The sequence below is a fragment of the Myxine glutinosa genome, chromosome 2 (genome assembly GCF_964187855.1).
Source record: "Myxine glutinosa chromosome 2, kmMyxGlut1.1, whole genome shotgun sequence".
In the NCBI taxonomy this organism is placed as follows: domain Eukaryota; kingdom Metazoa; phylum Chordata; class Myxini; order Myxiniformes; family Myxinidae; genus Myxine; species Myxine glutinosa.
Window position 1 is genome coordinate 174,903,123 of NC_136262.1, and position 24,870 is coordinate 174,927,992.

The following is a 24,870-nucleotide window of genomic DNA, read 5'->3' on the forward strand; positions in this document are numbered from 1 at the left end:
AACTGTTTCCCACACGCTGCCTTTCTGAACAACATGTTCTGTGACATGGAGAATCGTGTGTTGTTTTTTGGTCATCTGTGAGCATACATGGCACCAACAGTGCAGTAGTGGGGCAACTTAGCATAACAATTGTGCATTTTGTGAGGAAAGCACCAAATTTGGCACACTAGTAGACTATCCTATTATGAACGGATTTGGATATTGGGCCATCTCAATATGCTGTGCCCCTGATGGCTGTGGCAGCCATTTTCCAAAATGACACCTTCAGCTTGTTCCGACGAATTGCATCATCAATTGGCTTGGTCCTTTCCACCAGGCATTCTCTGGTGAAAGCCTGGAACTGCTCTTGGCCAATCTTCTTCACATTCCTGACAGTCTCAACTGCAGCAGGACCTGCAATTTCCTTTGTGTCAAGGACAACCAGATCCATGCTCTCTTCCTCAAAGGGGTTGCCAAGCTCTTCTATGACGCTGACAAGGGCGCGGACATCCTTGGCGAAAGAGGTCTGCACACTTGGTGTCTGGTCATGATGACGTGTGTCCTCTCGCCTCCCCCAGTGTTGATGGCCATCTTGGAACTCTTCTATGGCCCTGGCAACTTCTGGCCCGGCAATCATCCAACGCCGCAGGGCACTTGGGTTGTCAGTGAGGCCGACTGCTCCACCATCTCCTTTGATGCAGGCGTTATTCTGTTCATGCGCCTGGTCGATTGGGATCGAAGAGAACACCTTCTTCGTCTTCTGTACAGTGAAGTTGCCAGCCCTGAATTCTCTGGCTACATCTGGGTGCTTCATTGGGAGTGCAACCATGTCCCTCAGGTGAACAGGGACCCACCTGGCATAGTGTGTGTGGTCTAAGGCATGGAACCATGGGACCAATTCCGTCAGGGCATCAAGGTACATCGTGAATGAAGCCTGCCTTCCTGCGGACATCTCCACCAGTACCACCAGTACCAACATCTCTAGTTCCAGCACAGTTGCCCAATACTGAAAGTTGGGAATGTCTTCTCCTCTCTGGTGACACCAGTCTTCGAACTCAGGCAGGTCTTCTGCATCATCAGCATATGTCATACAGTGGTGTTCATACGCACGGTGTTGCAGGATGTGCAGTGCCGCTGCAGTGATTTGATGAGCTCTTCTTGTGCGGGTGATGTGGGCATCTCGCAGGAAGGAGTCGGCCGTCCCTGGCGTTGCAATCTCAGCTTGCAAATCTGCAAAATCTGCAAATCTTGCAAAAATCAAATCTCTGAATCTGAGATGGCCCAATATCCAGATCTTTTCATAATATTATAGTCTACTGGTGTGCCAAATTTGGTGCTTTCCTCACAAAATACACAATTGTTATGCTATATTTAGCTTAGCTGCCGGACTACAGAAACGTTTGATATTTTGAAAATCTGATTTGCAGAACCTTGTCGTATTCCTGGGGCCATCCATGCTGGTTCTTCCACCAATGTGCTATGGTTGCTTAACATAAATTCTTGCATGCATGAATGTTTCTGAACTCTCAGTGAACGGCTTATTCGGGATTGTCTAGAATGAAGTTCAGGTTCACTGCTTTCATGCCCGGCCCCCTTAAACACTTCTGCACTGAGTTCCAAGTGTTGACTCTCCACACACTGCACAATGCCAGTAATGAATGTCCACAGGAGTTTTCCCACTTAGATGAAAAAACATTGATGATAACACTTTGCTCATGGAAGATGAAAGCAGCCATTTTCCAGTCTACAATAACACACTGAATGAACAATGGCACGCCATGTGACATCCACTGCTACCACATGTCAAATGGCATGACAAACGCTCCATCAACGTGGGTAATTGCCTTTCCGTTCACATTCACACATTTTAGAATTATGAAGTGGGAAACCTTCATTAAGGAATGCACCTCAGATATGTGTTGTACGTATACTAGATCCCCTGCCTTTAAACCTACAATTGTCTGTAGGTGTTTGAAGCAAACACCTGCAATCATACTCCCTGTATTCTATTCACTCAGCAACCCTTCTCCGATTCCCCTTTACCCCATAGCATATTTCCCTGAGAGCCTTCATCCACTCCCACTTATTCTCTAATGTCACTGCCTTCTTTACACCTTCACATCCTTATACTCAACCACATCACCCACTTCCATCAACCACATCATCCACCCTTCTCAACCTGCCTTTTCTACCCATTCACATCTCAGACCAAGCTGTAGTTTTAAGATAAATAGGTTCAGAAGCTTAGGAGTGCGTACAAGTTAGATGACAGACAGACAGACACAGGTGGCTAGCTTTGTAAATACGACGATGATGTATAATTTTTATTGCCAGGTTAGAACACTGATTCGTCACAAAATATCAAATTTCCAATCACAAATTGACAAATAATTTACCACAACCACACCTCCAAATTATTAACCGCATGTCCGTTTAATGTACAATTGACCTCGTCTCTCCACCTTGCACTTCTCGGTAACTACTGAGAACCTTCTGGTGGCAGGGTTTTACAGCCTGGGGTTGCCCTGGTGGCACCGTGACTGTTCCTCATTGGGTGAACCGGCAGAGATGCCACTGCAGATTTTGAGCATAAAATCCAGTGCCCAAAGAGAGATGGAGAGAGAGAGGGTGCCCTGGTTGCCATCGGAGGGGAGTGTCGTCCGAGTGTAGGTGTCATTGTCGGCGTCGTAGTGGCAGTGGCGGAGTCAAGTGGAAAACCCGAGTCGAGTCTAAGCTAGCGCCGAAGGGGCAGATTGGCTGCTGTTGTTGTCCACACCGTGTGCTGTGTGGGCTGACATTGCCCTACACTGACAGGCCAGACCTGCTGCTGCGGGGTAGTCATGATTTCCCGAGTGTACACATGGCTTCTTTCCCAGCTTGATGCGGGATTGCCCCAAGCCCAAGAGGTTTTCCTTCCCCACGTTCATTGAAGGGCTCATTTGCCAGTGACATCTTTCATCCCTTTTCCCCCTTGGTACGTCTGTGTTTGTCTTCGAGCCTCGCCTTCCACCTTAAGGGTTAATTTAAAGGTGGACGAGGATAAGTAATTTCGTTTGGCCATTCTGTCGGGTGTTCGTGGCTTGAGATTTAATTTGGGGGTTCTTTAGTGTTTGTGATTGTTTCTGTTGTAAACGATTTGTGCGTTGTGTTTTAGTCCATCTTTTTTTTTTCAAACTGATTTACTGTGTTTATGAAATTTTGGTGCAACTTCCTTTTGTGTGAAGACGTTTATGAACTAATAATTAATTATTTGCCCATCCGAGCCAGTCGGCTTTGGTGTCGTCTCATCAATTTATGTCATTTGTTCTGCTTTGATGCTACATGTATGTATTTGTAAACTCACTGAAGTATACATTCACTAATAGGTATTACGACTGAGTGAACTGACCATTATCACAGAATGAAAATGCAAAAACGTTGACACTGAGAAATCGAAAGACATTCAGCAATCGTTGTTAGTTACACGAATACGCTTTGTAGAATATTTAATTGCATTTTTTGAAGTGCATTTATGCATCTATCACACATGGCCGATTTCATCCGAGCGTAATTTCCCAAAGGTTGAAAACCTCCTGCAGTTCAAGGAAAACCTGGATTTAAAGGTAACAAAGCAAAGGCATTCACAGCATCACCTGCATGCATGGTAATTGTGACGAAAATACATTTATTGGAACATGATGCTTCATCACATCGATCCTAAAAATCATAAACAATTATTTTTGTCTCACTATATTAAAAATTAGGTTCCTATTCAAAATTGCAGTGACGTCTCTATTCTCTACTAATGGAATGGAACTATATATACGAGTATATTGTGTGTTAGTATTTACCGCATGCCATCAAACTCAAAAGCAGGGTTAAGATATTGGTTCTGTCTGTCTGTCTGTCTTTCTGCCATGTCTACAAACGTCACTTTATGATCGAGGAACAACTTAATTGTAATTTAATGTTATATTTTAAACATGATTTGGAAAACGAATCTGTAGTTGAACAGTACTTTGGCTCCGACTTCATTCCGATCGCACGGACACAGAGAGGAGTGGGGTAATATTTTTACTCTGTCTACCTGCCTGGCGGTCAAATAAAATTGGAAATTATTCCAAGCAGGAAACTTACTGGTTATAAGGATGTTATAAAGGACACAAACGAATCTAATCTAATCCTAATCCAACTAACTGAAGGCTAATCCAACTGAAGGCAATCTCAGTTCCTTCCACCAAGCTCGAAACAAGTGTGTGTCTACCCTCAGGATTGCCAGGAAGCACTATCTCTCCTCACTCAAGAATGAACTCTCAAACCTGTCTCCTTCCTCCAAATCCTGGTGGCGTCTGGTCAAATCAGTTTCTGGTGTTTGTTCCCCCTCCATCCCCTCCCTTACCTCAAATGGCCACACAGTTGACATCGCACGTGACAAAGCCGAATGCCTCAACTCTGTGTTTGCCTCAAAATCCTTAGTCCCAAACCCATCTCTCTCTGTTCCCACCTTTCCCAGTCGAACCCAACTGCTCCTGGACTCTGTGTCCTTCTCTCCTGACAAGGTGGAGGAGTTTTTGTCAAACCTCGACTCTGATTCTGCAACTGGACCAGACGGCATCAGCCCACGGGTCCTAAAATCCTGCTCTGCCGCTCTGTCTCACCCTCTCTCTGTTCTTTTCACCCTATCTTTTGCTCAAGGTCATCTGCCAGCATCCTGGAAATCAGCTAACATTACCGCTTTACACAAAAAAGGTGCAAAAACAGATCCTTGCAACTACAGACCAATCAGCCTGCTCCCAATTATCAGCAAAGTCATGGAATCCATCATTGCTTCGGATATGAAATCTTTCCTCTTCTCCAATGGCTTGATCTCCGATCATCAATTTGGTTTCAGACCAGGTCACTCTACTCTGGACATGCTGCTTCTGCTGTCTCAACAATGGATGGAGGTCCTCAATGCCAAACAGGAAATCAGAGCTGTCTCCCTTGACATATCACGTGCCTTCGATACGGTCTGGCACCCAGCTCTGCTCACCAAACTCTCCTCCTATGGTATCCATGGAAATCTCCATGCATGGCTTGCGGACTTCCTCTCTGGTCGTAGTCAACGTGTGGCCCTGAATGGATTTCTCTCATCTCCCCTTCCTGTTCAGGCTGGAGTTCCGCAAGGCAGTGTGCTGGGCCCTGTGCTTTTTCTGGTCTTTATCAATGATCTCTCCGACTCTCTTGAAAATCCTCTCTATCTCTTTGCTGATGACTCCACTCTCTGCCGCTCCATTCCTCTTCCCTCAGATCGGCAGTCTGCAGCCTCCTCACTCTCTGAAGACCTGGACAAAATCACAGACTGGTCAAACAAGTGGAACATGTCTTTCAATCCTGACAAACCTCACTCTCTTACTATGTCTCTCCGAAAAGATCGACTGGACAACCCTCCCATCTACTTTCTCAACAATCCTCTCCAAGAAGTTCTGTCGCTCAAGCTTTTGGGTCTCACTATCTGCCATGATCTTTCTTGGGAAAACCACATTTCCAAGCTGGCCTCCAAAGCCAGTCGCCGACTGGGCATCCTCCGTCGTGCGAAGTCCTTCCTCGGCACACCTGAGCTCCTCACCACATACAAGGCTTTCATCCGCAGCTCAATGGAATACTGTTCTCCCCTATGGGCTGGTGCTCCTGCCTCACACCTTGCTCGGCTTCACGCTGTTGAATCCAAAGCTTTCAAAATCATTGGAATCTCCCGCGATGAAGCTATCTCTGAGGGCCTTTCACTCACTCACCGCAGGCAGGTAGGTGGTCTTTCTGTCTTCTACCGACTCCTCTCCGGCCTTGCTCCCCCAGCTCTCTCTGTGCTCTGTCGCCCAAATATTCCTACAGGTCGCACAAGATCTGCCAGCAACCCTCTGATGGTTAAACTGCCGAAATCTCGGCTCTCTGCTCACCTTCACTCTTTCGTTCCTCTTTTCTCCCGCCTCTGGAACAAACTCCCACACTCCCTTCAATCCCACTCCTCCCTCCAGGTCTTTAAAACAGCTGTTCACCACCATCTCTTATGTAATTAAGACACTTCCCCCATCCAAAACCTTGATCTTTTCTACCCCCACTAATTCACCCCAGATCCACCTTGTTTGAAATTCCAACTTCCTTCCTGGAAGTCCTGGCAGTGTCCATATGTTTATACCTCTCCCACCCCGCCCCCCCCCTTCACATGCCTCCCCCCCAAAGCCCTCTCCCTCCTACAGATCTCTCGATGTCTCCATGTCTCTCGGTCCCTGCTCTCAAATGTTTTGTTTGTGTCCTTCCCCCTCTCTCCCCATCTTGTCTACCGCTCCCGATGTTATTTGTTGTATGTGTCTGTTTGTCTTTCTGTGTGATTAATGTTCGCTCTTTCACGAGCCTCGATCTTGTATGCAAAAAAAACAAAAAAAAAAAAAAAAAAACAGGCACAAGGAACAAATGGAATGTGTTAGATAAGGTGGTGTAAAAGACACTGCATCTTTTACACTTTCACATCAACGTTGATAAACTTCCAAAAAATTTTTTCTCGAATCTTCATAAAATCTTGATTTTAAATATTAATTTTGTTTTTATACTTCAGCTAAGGCTCGTTATAGAGCTGACACACACACACACGAGCACGCACATGGTCACACTGAGGAGACAAACACTTAACACTGAGCTTGGGGGAAGCGCCATCACGAATCTCACTTCCCGGGATACTATGGGTACCAGTGACGTCATAACAATGGCGCCGCTTTTCTCACCCTACTCAGCGGGGCATTTCCTCAAGAAGAATTTCCTCCTCCCCATGGATGCCAACCAATGAGGATTGTCCGTGCTCTATCCTTTTCAAGCAAGGAAGCAGCACGTACCATTTTAAAGTCTTTGGTATGACTCAAACTGGTCCAATCCAGATGGGTGTTTTTTATGAGTTTTTTGAAGCCCTTTGCCAGGTGTTGATTTTAGTCCTGGCAAGGTGTCACGGTCACCCTCCCCACTAGCAAAGCCAGTGAGGGGCGACGGTTTAGTCACCGACAACCCGACCATGTGGCAGATAGCACTGGAATTATATACTTGAACACTGTAAAACACAAATTGCCTTTTTGACACTTTCAAAACCCACTCTCACTACATTACCTTAACCGTTTAACAGTACTTGGACAAAATATTACAGCATTTTATGTCATCTCGACCCATCAAATTTGTCATTTGTCGACCCCGACAACGTCCTTGTTTCTCAAGGCAGCACGTGGTAAGGTGTTCTATGAAGTCTCCAGTTACCAAATACTATTGACGGAAGGACAAATAATTAAGGTCTGGAGTTGCATGCTGGGATCACAGCATCACGAGGCAAGTTCTCGGATGGGAGCGACAAACAGGCTGATGCGAAATGTAATTTGCAAACGTCGCATTTTCCACCTGCACGATAATGAAGATTACATGCTGGCAAGGAATGTGATGGGTGGTTTGCCATTTCCTCACCTGTGGCAGTTGCAGCAGGTAATTAGCCCCCGTTGGACTTTGTCCTAAACGGGGGCTTATGGATTTAGTCTCGTCCATCCGTCCGTGCATCCATACATCCGCAACCATATATCGGAGATTTATGGACCGACTTTGTTCATACTTCGCACAAGGACAATGCATGACGGTATACATTTGCACATCATTTTGTTTCACGCTGTGATCAAAGATGGCCGACTGGCGGCCATTATAGTTGTTAAAACCCTGTGTTGAACACGTCCCTCAACCATTTCTCAGACATGCATTTACCGATGTTGTTGAAATTTGCCACACAGATAATGAATGATGGCTTACATATGGAAGTCATTTTGTTTCAAGATCAGATCCAAGATGGCCGACTGGCCGCCATTTTGTTACATAAACGTGTCCCCATCCATTTCTCGGACATGCATGGACCAATTTTTTTCAAACTTGGCACAAAAACAACACATGAGTGTAGATTTGCAGAAGATTTTGTTTTGTCATCCGACCAAAAATGGACAACTGACAGCCTTTAACTCCGTACAGCAAAATTCCTAAAACCATGGCGGGGCTATGACATTTTATGTCTTTTTCTTTTTTTGTTCAAATATAGGATAGGTTTTAGATCAGAATGGCCTACGACTCCTTGTAGAAGCTACTTCAGCATCTTCAATCTTTAGAGGCAAATGCTAGTAAGCAGGACAACTGGCCTAACGCTCAGCCACAAACTTACTTTGATTTCACTTTATATGTCAACATATTGTTCACCCAGTGATATATATATATATATATATATATATATATATATATATATATATATATATATATATATATATATATATATATAAACAGGTGTTTGGTACTACAGAACTTTAATATACAAGAACACAAACACGACATTCAAGGCAATCTATTCGGTGTTATTGTCATTATTTCGTGTTTGTTTTCTAGTATATATATTTATTTATATATATATATATATATATATAATATTTTAATCAGGATGTTCAGGGGGAACAATATCCTTCTATATCACACTTGTATTCCTGATTAGACATTGTTATGAAGTTTTGGGTTTCCAACCCCACAATTCATGTGTGGTGTCACCTTTTCTTTCACGAGGTTTGTCAAAAAAAATTGTTTTGGGACTGTGTGGGACCTGCGAAAACGGTGTGAATTTAATCGAGCTGACATCCATCACATTGCTCTACTTTCCAAATAGTGATCTTCCTCTACTGTCATTTGCAGGAGATGTTCTAATCTTCTTAACCCCGACCTCAACTCCTCCTTCGGTATGATTGGTGATGATTGACGATGAAAGTATGATGATGTGTGGTTTCTTCTCGTCACTATAGTGGCCATACTGGCTTCATATTGCATTGCACTCAACACAATGTCAGCTTTGTTCTTTTTGCCAGGTAGCTCACCATTGTAACATCCCATTTGAATACAAATTCAGAGTGAATAGCTCTGCTATGTGTGGCATGCTTAACTGTTAGAATGTCCAGATTATTGTTTCCCATCGTGTTAGCTGCGGTTATCCCTCCTCCTCCTCCTCCCCCTCATAACATTGCAAAAATGAGTAGATTGTCCTACAATCAAACAGGTTGTCCAGGCTAAAGACCTGTGGACATTATTAGCATAAGAGGACTGTTGAATCACCCTAAATGAGGTGTGAAATGGTTGATTATAACAGATTCCTATTCACACTCATTAACCTTAAATGGACTCCTGAAGTCCACTGTTGTACACAAAGAACACACACTGCTTTCCAAAATTTACCAATAAAAATGGAATAGAATGGAATGGTAGATGAAAGGGGGTGCGGTAGGGTGGGGGATTGGATGGGGGAGAGGGAGGAGGTGGGATAGGCTGTCTTTTCCAACTCTTTCTGTCCTGGAAAATTTCAACACTTTGTTCATCCTTAAAGCAGCAACGAAGGCTGGAAAGGGTGTAAATGCGAATGGTTCGGTGGATGTGCGGGGTATCGTTGAGAGAGACGAAGACAAATGATGAATTGCGAAAGATGATGGGAATAGAGCCTGTGATTGATGCTGTGAAGAGAAACAGTTTGAGATGGTTTGGTCATGTGTTGAGGAAGGATGAAAGTGACTGGTTGAGAAGAGTGAAGGAAATGAATGTAGAATGAAGTAGAGGACGGGGAAGACCGAGAAAGACTTGGCTAAAGGTGGTGGAAGAAGAAATGTGGGCAAGGGGGTTAACAAGGGGAGATGCAGAAAATAGGGAAAAATGGAGAAGATTGTCATGGGGACCGCAAGGGTAACCCCCGCTCTAGCAGGGAAAATGGCCTTAAAATGTCTGTTGTTGTTGTTCATCCTTAAATCCTTTTGTTCTTTGTCTTTCTTCACGGTGGCTATCTGAACCATCTTTGATCTTCGTCTATTTCTCAGTGGTATCGCCATGCATGGTTTCTTATCTGGGTTTATCATTGATATGTTGAAACCATGACAGTCTCCCTTATTGGACCTTTTGTAATAGTCTTGCTTATTATTCCAGCAATTTGATAATCTCTTTTTATTTTCCACAATCTTGAAACTTTCAATATTCTTCTGGGCCACCTCATTTCCGCAGTCAATATTTGTTCATTTGTTTGTGAGCTCGCTTCATGCTCAGACATTCCGATGCACATGACAATGTCGATACAACTGTTGTCTTTCGTTGATTTTTATTTTATTATCTTTATTTCATAATCTTTAGACAGCCTGGTGTTGGCTTAGCGGTTAGGGTGCCGGCTTGGGATCCTAGGATCCTGGATTTGAATTCCGGTCGATCACTGAATTAACGCCAGGGGGGTTGACTCAGCCTGTCATCATTCCGAGGTCGGCAAATTGAGTACCAGCTTGCTGGGATGAATGATCACGGTGTGTACCCCGATTTAGAATAGGTACACCGTATCCCTGCGCATCGTAAGAGCGTGACCAAGGGTTGGTGTCAGGAAGGGCATCCGGCCATAAAAACATTGCCTCAAACGGGGAACCATGATTGTCATGGGGCCCGCAAGGCTAACCCCCGCTCTCGCGGGGAAAATGGCCTTAAAACGATCATTCATTCATATTCATGTCACAATCTTTAGCTCCCAGATATTACGAAGTTTTCCAAATGCATTAGCGGCTTGTCCATAGCAGATAACCTGGTCCCACCAGGCTGTTGTAAGGGAATGTGTTCCCAATAAAGTGTGGAATATTTGGGGAGTTTGCTAGGAATGTCAGCATAATAGCAGGGACCAATGGAAATTTCATGTAATCATGGAGTACTATCGGACTCCATATGTCGGGATGGCACGGCAAAAAATTGCTGCCCAATCAAATGTGTACAAAACGATAAACTTCAAAACGGTGATAGAGTGAAGTCATAAGCATTCAAAAGGTATACCTTTTATTCTCGAACCATTTCATAACTGAAAATAACTAGGTGGTATTCACAGAATACAATGTACAGCCTATTTTTACCCTCCCATATAATTATGGGTGTCGGTGAGTGGGGGGCTGGGTGGATATTTTTGGTGATTGGGGGTGCCCCACCTTTTTAACTAAAGGGGGGCAACATATCTATTATTCCCATGATGAGGTACATCAACTACGAGGGACTTGCTGACTTTCAATCTGATCCGACTTCTGCATCACAATCTCACATCACGAATAAGACATCATGTCTTGACGCCACTTGCATGGCTTTCTGTAGATTATAAAATTTGTCAATGTATTTGTCAGGTGCTGTCGAGGTAACAGATTATTCTACGATTGTGACGGCATTATCTTTGGTTTTGAATCTCGTATGAGCATTTGAGGTGATATTGGTTTAAACACCAGAGGAGCCTGCCTTACATTTGGCTTACCTTTCGGCTTTTGTGCTACATCATCTCAAGATAGACATTCTCCTTCTGATGTCAGTATTCCATGGTAGATGTGGTGGAATTCTCCTTTGCCTTGACATCTCATTTCGCATCAACCAATAAGCTTCCTCTCCGTATCTTTTCAACTCATGTATTATTAGCCCCTGTCAGACTTAGTCAAAAAACGGGGGCTTATGACACAAGAGTGAAGGGTCTCGTCCGTCCGTCAGGGCGTCTGCAATCATATCTCAGCGATGTATGGACCAATTTTGTTCATGCTTGGCAGAAAGACAACGCATGATGGTATACATATGCATATCATTTTGTTTCGCGATGCGATCAAAGATGGCCGACTGGCAGCCATTTTAGTTGTAAAAAAAAAGCCCGATGTTGAACACGTCCTCAACCATTTCTCAGATATGCATTTACCGATATTGCTCAAATTTGGCACACAGATAATGAATGATGGCGTGCATAAGCACGTCATTTTATTTTGAGATCAGATCCAAGATGGCCGACTGGTGGCCATTTTGTAACTTAAATATATCCCCAACCATTTCTTGAACATACATTGTCTGATTTTGTTCAAACTTGGCACAAGCACAGCATATGACGGCATATACGTGCACTTCACGGTATTTTGTGATTTGATCAAAGGTGGCCGACTGGTAGAGTGGCGGCCATTTTAGTTGTAAAAAAAACCGATATTGACTACGTCCTCAACCATTTCTCAGACATGCATTTACCAATCTTGTTCAAACTTGGCACACCGAAAATGAATGTTGGGTTACATATGCACGTAATTTTTTTTTCAAGATCAGATCCAAGATGGCCAACTGGTGGCCATTTTATTACTTAAAAGTGTCCCCAACCATTTCTCGACATGCAAGGACCGATTTTGTTCAAAGTTGGCACAAAGGCAAAACATGAGAGTTTACATATGCACAGGATTTTGTTTTTCTAATCTGACCAAACATGGCCGACTGATGGCTTTTAATTCCTTACAGCAAAATTACTAAAACCACGGGGGCTACAACATTTTATGTCGTTTTCTTCTTGTTATCTCAAGTGTGCAAGCCTGCTATAATATTCCTATATTCCATGTTCTGATGACTTATCTATAAAATTATCATACAATTTCCTGTTTCTGTATGATTCGTTCGTTTGCATTTGTTCCTCAGACGTTCCTCAGTGGTGGACACGGTCCTTGTTTGTGATGACTGAGCCGGAATGTTTTTGCCTCTTTCCCTTCTCATTGGGTTTCTGTGGTCTGATATTCAGTAAGCGTTTGACCCACACTCCTTGGTTTTTATAGTTGCCCAGTCGATCATCAATGCAGCTGCAATGCTGCTCTGAAATATCCGCTAGCTTTATCCTGCACTGTTGCTGCCGATGCTTTTCTGTGGAACTTATTTTTCCAGTTTCACAACAGGGAAGCGTACACACTTGGAAAGCCGGACATACCCTTTCATTAACAGTTTATGTTCTGAGCTACCCTAACGAGGCTTAGCATGTCAACCGAAGCAAGGTCCCAAAGTGTGGCCACTGTGCTGCTCACACAGCCACTTGGGAACACCAGTGTGAGTTGATTGAATCATCAGAGCCAGATGCAGGCAAACAATTTCGGGTTCATGTCACCTCTAACTTTTGCTACACGCAATGATGCAAGAGTGGTCCATAGTTCTGAATTGATCATATCCTTTGGGAATTGAATGCTGTTATTCTGTCAGGAATTTTACAAAAATAAGGTATGTACAATACACCTTTGCGGTTTTCTTTCAGTCACATTATGCCAGGAATTTCTGCCATAATACACAAGACCACAGTTGATTTCTACCCATTTATCAAATCACTTGCTTTTAAATACATTTTATGCCTGTAATTCATCTAAAAGTATGAATTGTAAAAGTAGGATTCAAAAAGGTAAAATTACTTCTCCAGGTCAGAACTAACTGTGCGAAGCTCCAGCAGAGAAAAAGTTCGTTACACATAAAAGGACATTTCGCTAATCACAAGAACAATTCATAGCCTGGATATATATCGTTATATAAAAATCAAATGTCACGCACTGTTTCAGACAGTTTTTACGATGTACAATGAAGAGTACTTCGGCAAGAAAGTATTTCAACTCTCCTCCAATTTCAATTTATGTACCTGGCCAAATTAATCCTAAAGATTAATAACGAGGTATATTCTATACCTACTGAAACCGAATGACTTTGTCTGTTGTACTTGTAGTACGGTAGTTGTTGTTATAGCTGTTGTTGTATGTCCCCGGACAATTCTCTCGAAGAAGCCTGACCGCACGGAGACAGCCGATCAATCTCGCAGGAGGGTCCCATAGATCCCCTGCATCCAGGATGGTGTACCCTCACCTTTACGAAGTCAGGGTGACGACAGGGTGAGAGAGAGTGAGAGAGAGTGAGAGAGAGAGAGACCGAAGAGGGAGACAGGAGAGAGAGAGTGAGACCGAAGAGAGAGAGGGAGACAGGAGAGAGAGAGAGAGAGAGAGGGAGACCGAAGAGAGAGAGGGAGACAGGAGAGAGAGAGGGAGACCGGAGAGAGCGAGAGAGAGAGAGCGAGAGAGAGAGAGAGAGAGAGAGAGAGAGAGAGAGAGAGAGAGAGAGAGAGAGAGAGAGAGACAAGAGGTAAAAGGCCGGTCCATGGGGACCGACCGGCACTCCGACCGTGACCGCGCTGCCCTGACGAATTTGGGCAGTAGGGAAGAAATGGGGATTTGGCCCCCGACTTCCATTGGAGGGTACAACCACCGCGAAGAGGCATCCCTGATAGCTGAACTTGTACTAGTCGAACAACATGGAGGTCGGACTTCCTGCTATACACACGGTGTATGAGGCGCAAAGAGAACGATCTGGCCATGGAATGAAAGATATTCCCAGAAGCATATATGGCATTTTCTACCAAGGAAAAATAGTATGACAGGAACATTAAATCAAGGCAAGTTAATTGAGAAGCAGGATAGAAAAATGGGGGAAAAAAATAGATAGAATATTGAGTACCAGATGAGATTGTGCAGTTTCATCCCAGAGGGCATCTGGCACCGAGTAAATTGCATTCTGCGTTGCACAGTAAAATGTAAGTCCTTTTTGTGTCTGCTTTCGATAACCTTCATAACATCATGTCTAATCTGGCGATATCAAAAAATCAGCTTTTCATTGTCGTTGTTTAGTTGTTTACGAGTTAATCTAAAAATGTGCCTAGTTCAGGAAACAATTAATCATTGGAATAGAACAAGCTGCAAATTAGTAATTAATAGTTGTTTATTTATAATAGTTGTTTTTATAATAGTTTATAATATAATATTTATTATATAATAGTTATATAATATATAATATAATATAATAGTTATATAATATAATATAATATAATAGTTATATATTATTATAAATATAAAATTATAAATTGCTGCATTATTGCAAATTGCTAAAATATAAAAATACATTATAAATATAAATATTATAAAAGTTATATAATATAATAGTTATAATATAATAGTTTATAATAATATTTATAATAGTTTATTTATAATTAGTAATTAATAGTTGCTTTTTTTGTTTTTTTTATACCTGAAAGAGGAATAAATAGAATATGGAAGTACAGGACTCATCAGAAAAGACCACTTTCAATATAAAGTTGAAATAGGTTTTGCAAACTTCCTCCGAGATAATAACATAGCATTCGGTATTATTATTACTTTTCTTGTTCCACGACCCCTGGGTATTGCACAATGAATATAATCCATCTGCTCATTGTACCAAGAACTAAAATGATGCCTCATTGCCTGGTATCCTGTTCGGCATTCGTGTCACCACCTGAATCGTATTGCTGTACACATCGCCGTGGGCTCCGCATGTCCGTAGTGGGTAATTGTCTGCTGCAGACAAGAGGAGTATACCACCCGAAGCGTCGTAACCAAGGACCAGAGGCTGTGTGCGTGTTCACTTAATGACGAGTGACAATGATTTTGTGAGCTGGTGGCCAATCACTTGTTAAACATTCACTGGGAAAGAAGATCAAAAGCCTGCAGCGCATTAACTGTGCTGTACAGGTGCGCTAGCTCATACCTGAGAATTCGCCAAAAGCTGTTGTTGATTAAATCAACACTTACTCCGTTGTTGGATTTCAATACAAGGGATATTGTGGTGACAGTAAGTATTTAGCCATTTTAATGCTCTGGTAACAAACAGTTAATAGACGAGAAAGCATCTCAAAATGCATAGCCCACCCACGTCCGCTTTTTATTCGAACTAAACTTGGGGAAAACGAGCTAAAAGTTGTACGTTTTATTAATTTTTCTTCAAAGATGATTTGATGACAAAAACGTAAATGGTAAAAATGTTATGGCCTGGACAGACTGACCGACACACACACACACACACACACACACACACACCCACATACACCCACAGACACACACATGCACACACACACACAATCATGCACATGCACACACATACACAAACACACACACCAACAAAAAACAGACACACACACACTGACACACACATGCACACACACATGTAGACACAGACACATGCGGACACAAACACACACACACACACACAGACACACAAACAAACGCCAACACACATACACACACGAACAAACACACCAACACAAACACACACAAACAAACACATACACCAACACAAACACACACATGCACGCACGCACACACACACACACACAAACAAACACATACACCAATACAAACACACACACACACAAAGAAACACACATACACACACACAAGTGATTTCAAAACTCCGACTCTTGGACGGGCTAATAAATTAATAACAAAAATATATTTCTAATTGGAACCAAGATGATTTGATGCATATGGTTTTCTTGAACGAGTTGTGCATTTTCAAGGATTCCAAACCGAAGAAACACCTTAAGCCATTTAGACACAAACTGTCATTTCATAAAGAATCAGAGATTGCAAACCCTCGCCAGGATGTATTTTCAGTGTTTTTTAAGGTTTTCGTGTTAAATCAAATATGGCGGCCGAACCACGTGACCGATGACGTCATCATTATTATTTTTTCTAAACTAATTTATTCCTAGATTATGCTCTAGAAATTTCATCTCGATTGGATGAAGTTTTGTACTTGTCGAATTAGGACGTCATAATGGAGGCACCTATGACATCATTAACACATTTTATTCCCCATGGAGAGTTCTTTACAATGAGCCATGTCTCAATTTTTTCTATTCAGCGCTTTCGGAGATATAGAGGTGCAAATGTTTTCGGTTTTTCCAAGATGGCGGCCGAACCACGTGACCTATGACGTCATAATTATCATTTTTTTAAAATTATACAGGTGGAGTTGCACCTTCAGTGCATGACATCGTCGGGTGATGCTGTCGTGCAGCACATGGAGACAGAATGGGAGAGAGCGGTGTGCAATAATTAATTGATTAATTGTGGAATGAAAATAAATAAATCATAATCGTAAAAAAAAATTTTTTTTGTAATCAATTGGCTAACAGCATACCTGAACCACCAGTGTTTCATCCGAATGTGTAACTTTTTGAAAATGAAATAAATAACTAATTAATCAATTAATTGATGAATCAATAAATCAAAAATACACTTTATAGCCAAATCACTTGGCAAAACAATAAATAAATAAACAATAAATCAAAAATACCCTTTATAGCCAAATCACTTGGCAAAACAATAAATAAATAAACAATAGATCAAAAATACCCTTGGTAGCCAAATCACTTGGCAAAACAATAAATAAATAAACAATGAATCAAAAATACCCTTTATAGCCAAATCACTTGGCAAAACAATAAATAAATAAACAATGAATCAAAAATACCCTTTATAGCCAAATCACTTGGCAAAACAATAAATAAATAAACAATGAATCAAAAATACCCTTTATAGCCAAATCACTTGGCAAAACAATAAATAAATAAACAATGAATCAAAAATACCCTTTATAGCCAAATCACTTGGCAAAACAATAAATAAATAAACAATAGATCAAAAATACCCTTTGTAGCCAAATCACTTGGCAAAACAATAAATAAATAAACAATAGATCAAAAATACCCTTTATAGCCAAATCACTTGGCAAAACAATAAATAAATAAACAATAAATCAAAAATACCCTTTATAGCCAAATCACTTGGCAAAACAATAAATAAATAAACAATAAATCAAAAATACCCTTTATAGTCACATCACTTGGCAAAACAATAAATAAATAAACAATAAATCAAAAATACCCTTTATAGTCACATCACTTGGCAAAACAATAAATAAATAAACAATAAATCAAAAATACCCTTTGTAGCCAAATCACTTGGCAAAACAATAAATAAATAAACAATAAATCAAAAATACCCTTTATAGCCAAATCACTTGGCAAAACAATAAATAAATAAACAATAAATCAAAAATACCCTTTATAGTCACATCACTTGGCAAAACAATAAATAAATAAACAATAAATCAAAAATACCCTTTGTAGCCAAATCACTTGGCAAAACAATAAATAAATAAACAATGAATCAAAAATACCCTTTATAGCCAAATCACTTGGCAAAACAATAAATAAATAAACAATAGATCAAAAATACCCTTTATAGCCAAATCACTTGGCAAAACAATAAATAAATAAACAATAAATCAAAAATACCCTTTATAGCCAAATCACTTGGCAAAACAATAAATAAATAAACAATAAATCAAAAATACCCTTTATAGTCACATCACTTGGCAAAACAATAAATAAATAAACAATGAATCAAAAATACCCTTTATAGCCAAATCACTTGGCAAAACAATAAATAAATAAACAATAAATCAAAAATACCCTTTATAGCCAAATCACTTGGCAAAACAATAAATAAATAATAAATCAAAAATACCCTTTATAGCCAAATCACTTGGCAAAACAATAAATAAATAAACAATAAATCAAAAATACCCTTCATAGCCAAATCACTTGGCAAAACAATAAATAAATAAACAATAAATCAAAAATACCCTTTGTAGCCAAATCACTTGGCAAAACAATAAATAAATAAACAATGAATCAAAAATACCCTTTATAGCCAAATCACTTGGCAAAACAATAAATAAATAAACAATAAATCAAAAATACCCTTTATAGCCAAATCACTTGGCAAAACAATAAATAAATAAACAATGAATCAAAAATACCCTTTATAGCCAAATCACTTGGCAAAACAATAAATAAATAAACAATAAATCAAAAATACCCTTTGTAGCCAAATCACTTGGCAAAACAATAAATAAATAAACAATGAATCAAAAATACCCTTTATAGCCAAATCACTTGGCAAAACAATAAATAAATAAACAATAGATCAAAAATACCCTTTATAGCCAAATCACTTGGCAAAACAATAAATAAATAAACAATAAATCAAAAATACCCTTTATAGTCACATCACTTGGCAAAACAATAAATAAATAAACAATGAATCAAAAATACCCTTTATAGCCAAATCACTTGGCAAAACAATAAATAAATAAACAATAAATCAAAAATACCCTTTATAGCCAAATCACTTGGCAAAACAATAAATAAATAATAAATCAAAAATACCCTTTATAGTCACATCACTTGGCAAAACAATAAATAAATAAACAATGAATCAAAAATACCCTTTATAGCCAAATCACTTGGCAAAACAATAAATAAATAAACAATAAATCAAAAATACCCTTTATAGTCACATCACTTGGCAAAACAATAAATAAATAAACAATAAATCAAAAATACCCTTCATAGCCAAATCACTTGGCAAAACAATAAATAAATAAACAATAAATCAAAAATACCCTTTATAGCCAAATCACTTGGCAAAACAATAAATAAATAAACAATAAATCAAAAATCTTGTTATGAATTTTTGGGTAGAGGAATATCTAGATCCAGGTAGATCTGCATAGGTAGGTGTCTGGCTGTCGTGATAGGGAACCTCACCTGTAATAAGTTCTGTGTTTAGCCCGTATGTCGGAATAAGTGCGTATCTTCGTCCCCGCCATGAGGGGACGGGGCATGTTAAGTAGAATTAGGGAATATGCTAACTCCATTGTGTGTCGTTCCCTCTGTGAGCATCCCAGTGTCCCTTATGGCAATACGTCCTATAGACACTTAGATAGGCCCTCAGTGCACCACATTAATTAAATAATTCCCCCACCACCACAATGACTTTGGAAGAGCCAACAGGCAGCAGCCACGCAGTACGCCATCATGGCGACAAACATCGTGCCAGGCAGGCTCGGAGCCACGCCCAGGAGAACGTGTGATTTGTCATGGAAGGGACAAAAAGCTTCCCCGTGATTGGGGGGTAAGAAAGGTGAAGGAGCGGCACACTGATTGGCCACCGACCAATGACACCTTGGCCAATCAGTGCGGAAGGCGCGAACATTTGGCCAATCAGTGCGGAAGGCACAAAACGACTACTTAGAAGTAGGTCGCTGATTGAAGGACAAGAGCCGGTGACGTCAGAAGGCGAGAAAGACCACCAAGAAACGAGGCACTGGTTTGGAGAGAGGTGGGCTGACGTGACACCACGAGTGATAAAACCGCTTGCTCGCCGGCATTTTGTCTCTTCCCTCTCTTCTCTTCCCTTGGCCTCTTGCTCCTGACTGTCCCTTTGTGCTGGGCCTTCTCTTGCTTCGGACCTGGTGGAGGAACAAGCAGTTCAAAACACGGTGGAGAGAAGGAACGCCGTCGATTCTCTTCCTTGCATTGGTGTGCGAACGACGAGCGAGGCTTGCGTTGGAGCGCTGACGAGCGGGCACACCGAGGGCTGCTCCGCACCAAAGACCAGGCAGTTCGCGCCAACCGGAGCGCGTCGGACGAGCCAGACGATCCCTGACATAGACAGAGATAAGCGCGCATTCACAAATACATGACGAGACCCTTATTTTATTCACGCTGCCTTTGTCTCGTATTGGAAATCTGTGTGGGGACGTCCCAATTTAGAATTAGTTTCTTCCGTCGCGTTTCCTTTGTATCGGGTTCCGTGTAATAAACCTGTTTATTTTCGTATATTTTACCTCCGTTTCGGTTTGGGTTAATTTGCAGGTTGAAGATGCTGGTGCCCGCGGGCCATGAGGTAAAAGCTCGCCGCTTCTTCCTCTTCCTTCTTCCGCCCGTGCTTGCATAGTCAAATCCGCAATTGATCATCGCCTCGGAGTTAAAGCTCGTTCAGGCTATCCGCGATCCCACGGTCTTAACCGAGGGTGTTCGTGTGACAATATCCTTTATAGCCACATCACTTGGCAAAACAATAAATAAATAAACAATAAATCAAAAATATCCTTTATAGCCAAATCACTTGGAAAAACAATAAATACATAAACAATAAATCAAAAATACCCTTTGTAGCCAAATCACTTGGCAAAACAATAAATAAATAAACAATAATTCAAAAATACCCTTTACAGTCACATCACTTGGCAAAACAATAAATAAATAAACAATAAATCAAAAATACCCTTTATAGTCACATCACTTGGTCACTGTCGTGTCCATATATCAGCATCACAGCTACAAAGGTGCCTGAGGTATTGCCCAGATGAGAAAAAAGTACGAAATTAATCGATAATAATTAAGTAATCAATCAATTAATTGATTTAATAATAATAAAAATAATACTGTTTTTGCCAAAGCACGTGCTCACTGTGGTGCCCAAATTTCAGCTTCCTAGCTCAAAGGATGGCTGAGGTATCGCCCGGAAAAACAAACAAACAACCGGAGTGAAAACCGAGTACTCCCTTTCAGCGCGTGTCATCGCTGGGCCCCCTTCAGTGCCCGGCAATGACGTCATGCAGCACCTGAAGATGGAATAGGAAAGGAGTGGTGTACAATAAGCACACGTGATACTAGGCCGAGGCTTCAGACTTTGGCAGGCTGACGAGGCTGCACTGTCGAATGAACTGTTCCAATGCATCATTTTTGATGGGTTTTATACTAGTCGGTAATAAAACCCTCGACACCCTTTCGCTGAGCATATCCAAGTGTGCAACTAATTGATAGGACTTATGTTCACTTTGCATGAGATCTCTTTAAGTCAGGGAGATTTGGGAAATTGGGTGAGCATCCAGAAATGGGACAAGTCTCTGGCAATGGGAGACGTCACAAAGTGATTCCCTGGGTAAATATATTCAGCATGTGACAGTAGGAAGAGGACCCACCAAGGCTCGGAGCATCCCCATCTTGGCCTGAGATGGGATTAACTGACTCTAAGAATGAGCACACACGGACTGTCGCAGTGCTTGCTTTATTACGAATGCATAATATATGTCGTCTAAATTTCAAATATAGGATTGTCACTTATTGGCCTTTGTTGATTCAATAAAACATGGTGCAAGTTCATATCCTTTATGTGTGTGAAAGTTTGCTGGCTGGAAGCTTTGAGTGCAGAAGATTACAAAAATGGATACAACACCGATGAACATGAAATTAACATATAACTGTCATTTCAGAAATTGCAATTCACTGTCATTGGTCATTTCAATGCATTCATAACTAGAACAGCACTCGGTAGAGCGCACACCTCCACCAGGCTGAACAGTTTGTTTTGTATCGCACTGATAGGCCAGATCTGCATCTGGACCTGAACCAAACTCTAATCGGCTTGTTATCGTCACCGAACCAACTCGTCCACCAAGTTTAGTCATAACTCTTCCATAACTTTCTAAATATCATGTTATATATCCCTTTTCACCCTATCTCCCAATGGTGAAGAATCACTTAAAAATTAAATAATTCTCGTATCCGAATCCATATTCAGATCTTCACCAAAATCTAATCGAATCGTCCTTGTCAGACACCCAACCGATCTACCAAGTTGTTTCGTCTAAACCCATCCACAACTTTTTGAGATATCCTGCTATGTATCGTTTTTGGCCCTGTCTCCCAATGGTGAAGAATCACTTAAAAATTTCTAGTAGCCGGATCCGAATCCGGATCTTCACCAAAATCTAATCATTTCTTCCTTGTCACATACGCTACCTCTCTGCCGAATTTGTCCGAATCCATCCATAACTTTTTGAGATATTTTGTTCACAGACAAACAAACAAGCAAACAGACAGACAGGGGTGAAAACGTAACCTCCATCCACATTCGGTGGCGTAAGTAATAACAAAAAAAAAAAAAAATGCATTTCTTTGCTGCTAAACAAAATCGCTTTATGAGGTCTTGCACAGAGCATCAACATCACCTTATAACAAACAACACAACATCTTGGGAAAAACGGTGCAATCTGTGCAGTGATGCTAATCATTTGATATCGGGAATCATTCTCCAAATTGCAAAAAAAGCGGAATAAATTTGATATAGAACTATGTACTTGGATTGCTCCGTGCTTATTAACCAGTGACCACATGTTGTTTCATTAGGAAAGAGAGGGAATACAATCTATGTGTTCAGAGGAAAGGTGATTGAGGCAACATTTCTTTATGATACCCAATCAACAGAAGTTTTAAAAAATCCGCTGTTGGTAAATGTAGTAGATTATTTTGATGGAATTTGGTAGATACTTGTCCGAGTGCGAGAGGTTAATTTCATTATATGGGGATAGGATCAAGGACAAAAAGAAACTGGATCAATAAATGTAGTTTGTAATACTTAATTCCTTCTGACAAGGTCGAGAAATGAATAATTGCTAAGGACATTTGTGGAACAAAGGGGAGAGTAAAACAGGAAGATAGAATAATCTTTTGCAGATGGAATTCCATAACACCATTGCCGTGCCACCTGCTCACAAAGGTCCGAAACTATAACTCCGGTTATATCACTATTGTACCTTCATTTTTAAATCAACAATGCAGGTGCACTGCTGTATTTAATCACTTATTGAGTAATTATTTACGTGCAAGATATTGCATCCAGTTAAGCAGAATTAATTAAATAATTTGGAGTTTGTTTGTAATTCATAAACACAATAAAAGTCATAGATAAGGAAATGTACAAATTATTTGCAAAGCCAAAATTAACTACAGTATATGAGGGGTGTTTCCTCATCAAAGAGTACGTCTATATATGTGCATGGCTACAATACTGGGTACACTAAGTGTTACATCTGAGTGGAAAAATAAAGTTTCAGGAAACAGTAAGTATGCTGTATTATGTTGTTCGGTATATATTGGAGTATCTGAGTTTGAAGCATCAGAACTGCTACATGCTTCGTTTTCACAAAAATGAAAACGAGAGTGCACTTCGCATGCTGGATTCGTGCATAACGCAGCACCGGAGGACACGGAGATGAAAACAAGTTCTGACGTCATCCGTAAACGAATGGTCGTCTGCCAGCGAGTGACTGCTCTGCTGTCACAACAAACTGGACCCGCGTTACACATAATCAAGTTTCGACTGATGTGGGTTTCTTTTCACTTTTGCTGGGATGTGATTCGTGCATAACGGGGTGGACACGAAAAAATAATATGACAAGATGATCGCGAAAAATATATACTTTCTGATTGATCGATTGAAGAGGAATTAACAGCATTCTTCTTAAGGTATTGCTTTTTTTTATTTATTATTATTATTATTTTTTGTATACAGGATCGAGGCTCGTGAAAGAGCTGACATTTATCACACAAAAAATCAAACAGACACACAAAACATATAATAAGGGTAGCGGTAGACAATATCGGGAGAGAAATACTAGGCCGAGGGGAAGGGGGGAATAAGGGGAAGCACAACATTTGAGAGCAGGGACATCGGGACATCTGTGGGAGGGCTTGGGGGGAGGAGGCGTGGGAAGGGGGGGAGGCGTGGGAGGAGTAGAAAACACAAGGACACTGCAAGGACTTCCAGGAAGGAAGTTGGTATTTCAAAAAAGTGAATCTGTGGTGAAATTAGCAGGGGTAGAAAAGATCAAGGTTTTGGATGGGGGAGGATAAGAGATGGTGTTGAACAGCTGTTTTAAAGACCTGGAGGGAGGAGTGGGATTGAAGAAAGTGAGGGAGTTTGTTCCAGAGGCGGGAGAAAAGAGGAATGAAGGAGTGAAGGTGAGCAGAGTCTTGATTTTGGCAGTTTAACCAGAAGAGGGTTCCTGGCAGATCTTGTGCGACCTGTAGGAATATTTGGGGGACAGAGCACAGACAGAGCTGGAGGAGCAAGGCCGGAGAGGAGTCGGTAGAAGACAGAAAGATCACCAACCTGCCTGTGGTGAGTAATTGAAAGGCCCTTGGAGTTAGCTTCATCACGGGAGATTCCAATGATTCTGAAAGCTTTGGTTTCAACAGCGTGAAGCCGAGCTAGGTGTGAGGCTTAAGCTACACACCTAGTTCATTTCACTATTTGAAAATGTGAAATTTCACTATTAGTTCAATCTTTGTGATTTGAAAATGAAACTGACATCACAATTATTGTGAATGTGGTGGACACCAAGCGTTATGCACGAATCACTTATTTTGCCACGCATTGCACATTTCAAGGAATTTTAGAAAATGTAAAAAACAACACCAGAGGACATACTAGACATCAAACATTCCATGTAATTACAATTTTAATCATCAATGCATATTTTTATTTGAGCACAATAAAATAAAAA

At 40.9% G+C, this 24,870-nt stretch overlaps 1 protein-coding gene across 15 annotated transcripts in view; it reads left to right on the forward strand.

Annotated features, from left to right (window-relative positions):
- The window catches only part of LINGO1 (leucine rich repeat and Ig domain containing 1), a 502,233-nt gene that overhangs the window by 317,956 nt on the left and 159,407 nt on the right, over positions 1-24,870 (forward strand). For 2 of the 15 annotated variants that reach the window (XM_078771948.1, XM_078771954.1), the window contains one exon: positions 3,540-3,581. The exons of the other annotated variants lie outside the window; for them this stretch is intronic. In XM_078771948.1, the coding sequence (XP_078628074.1) occupies positions 3,540-3,581 (42 nt within the window). The remainder of the gene's footprint in view (positions 1-3,539; positions 3,582-24,870) is intronic. 15 annotated transcript variants of the gene reach the window in all.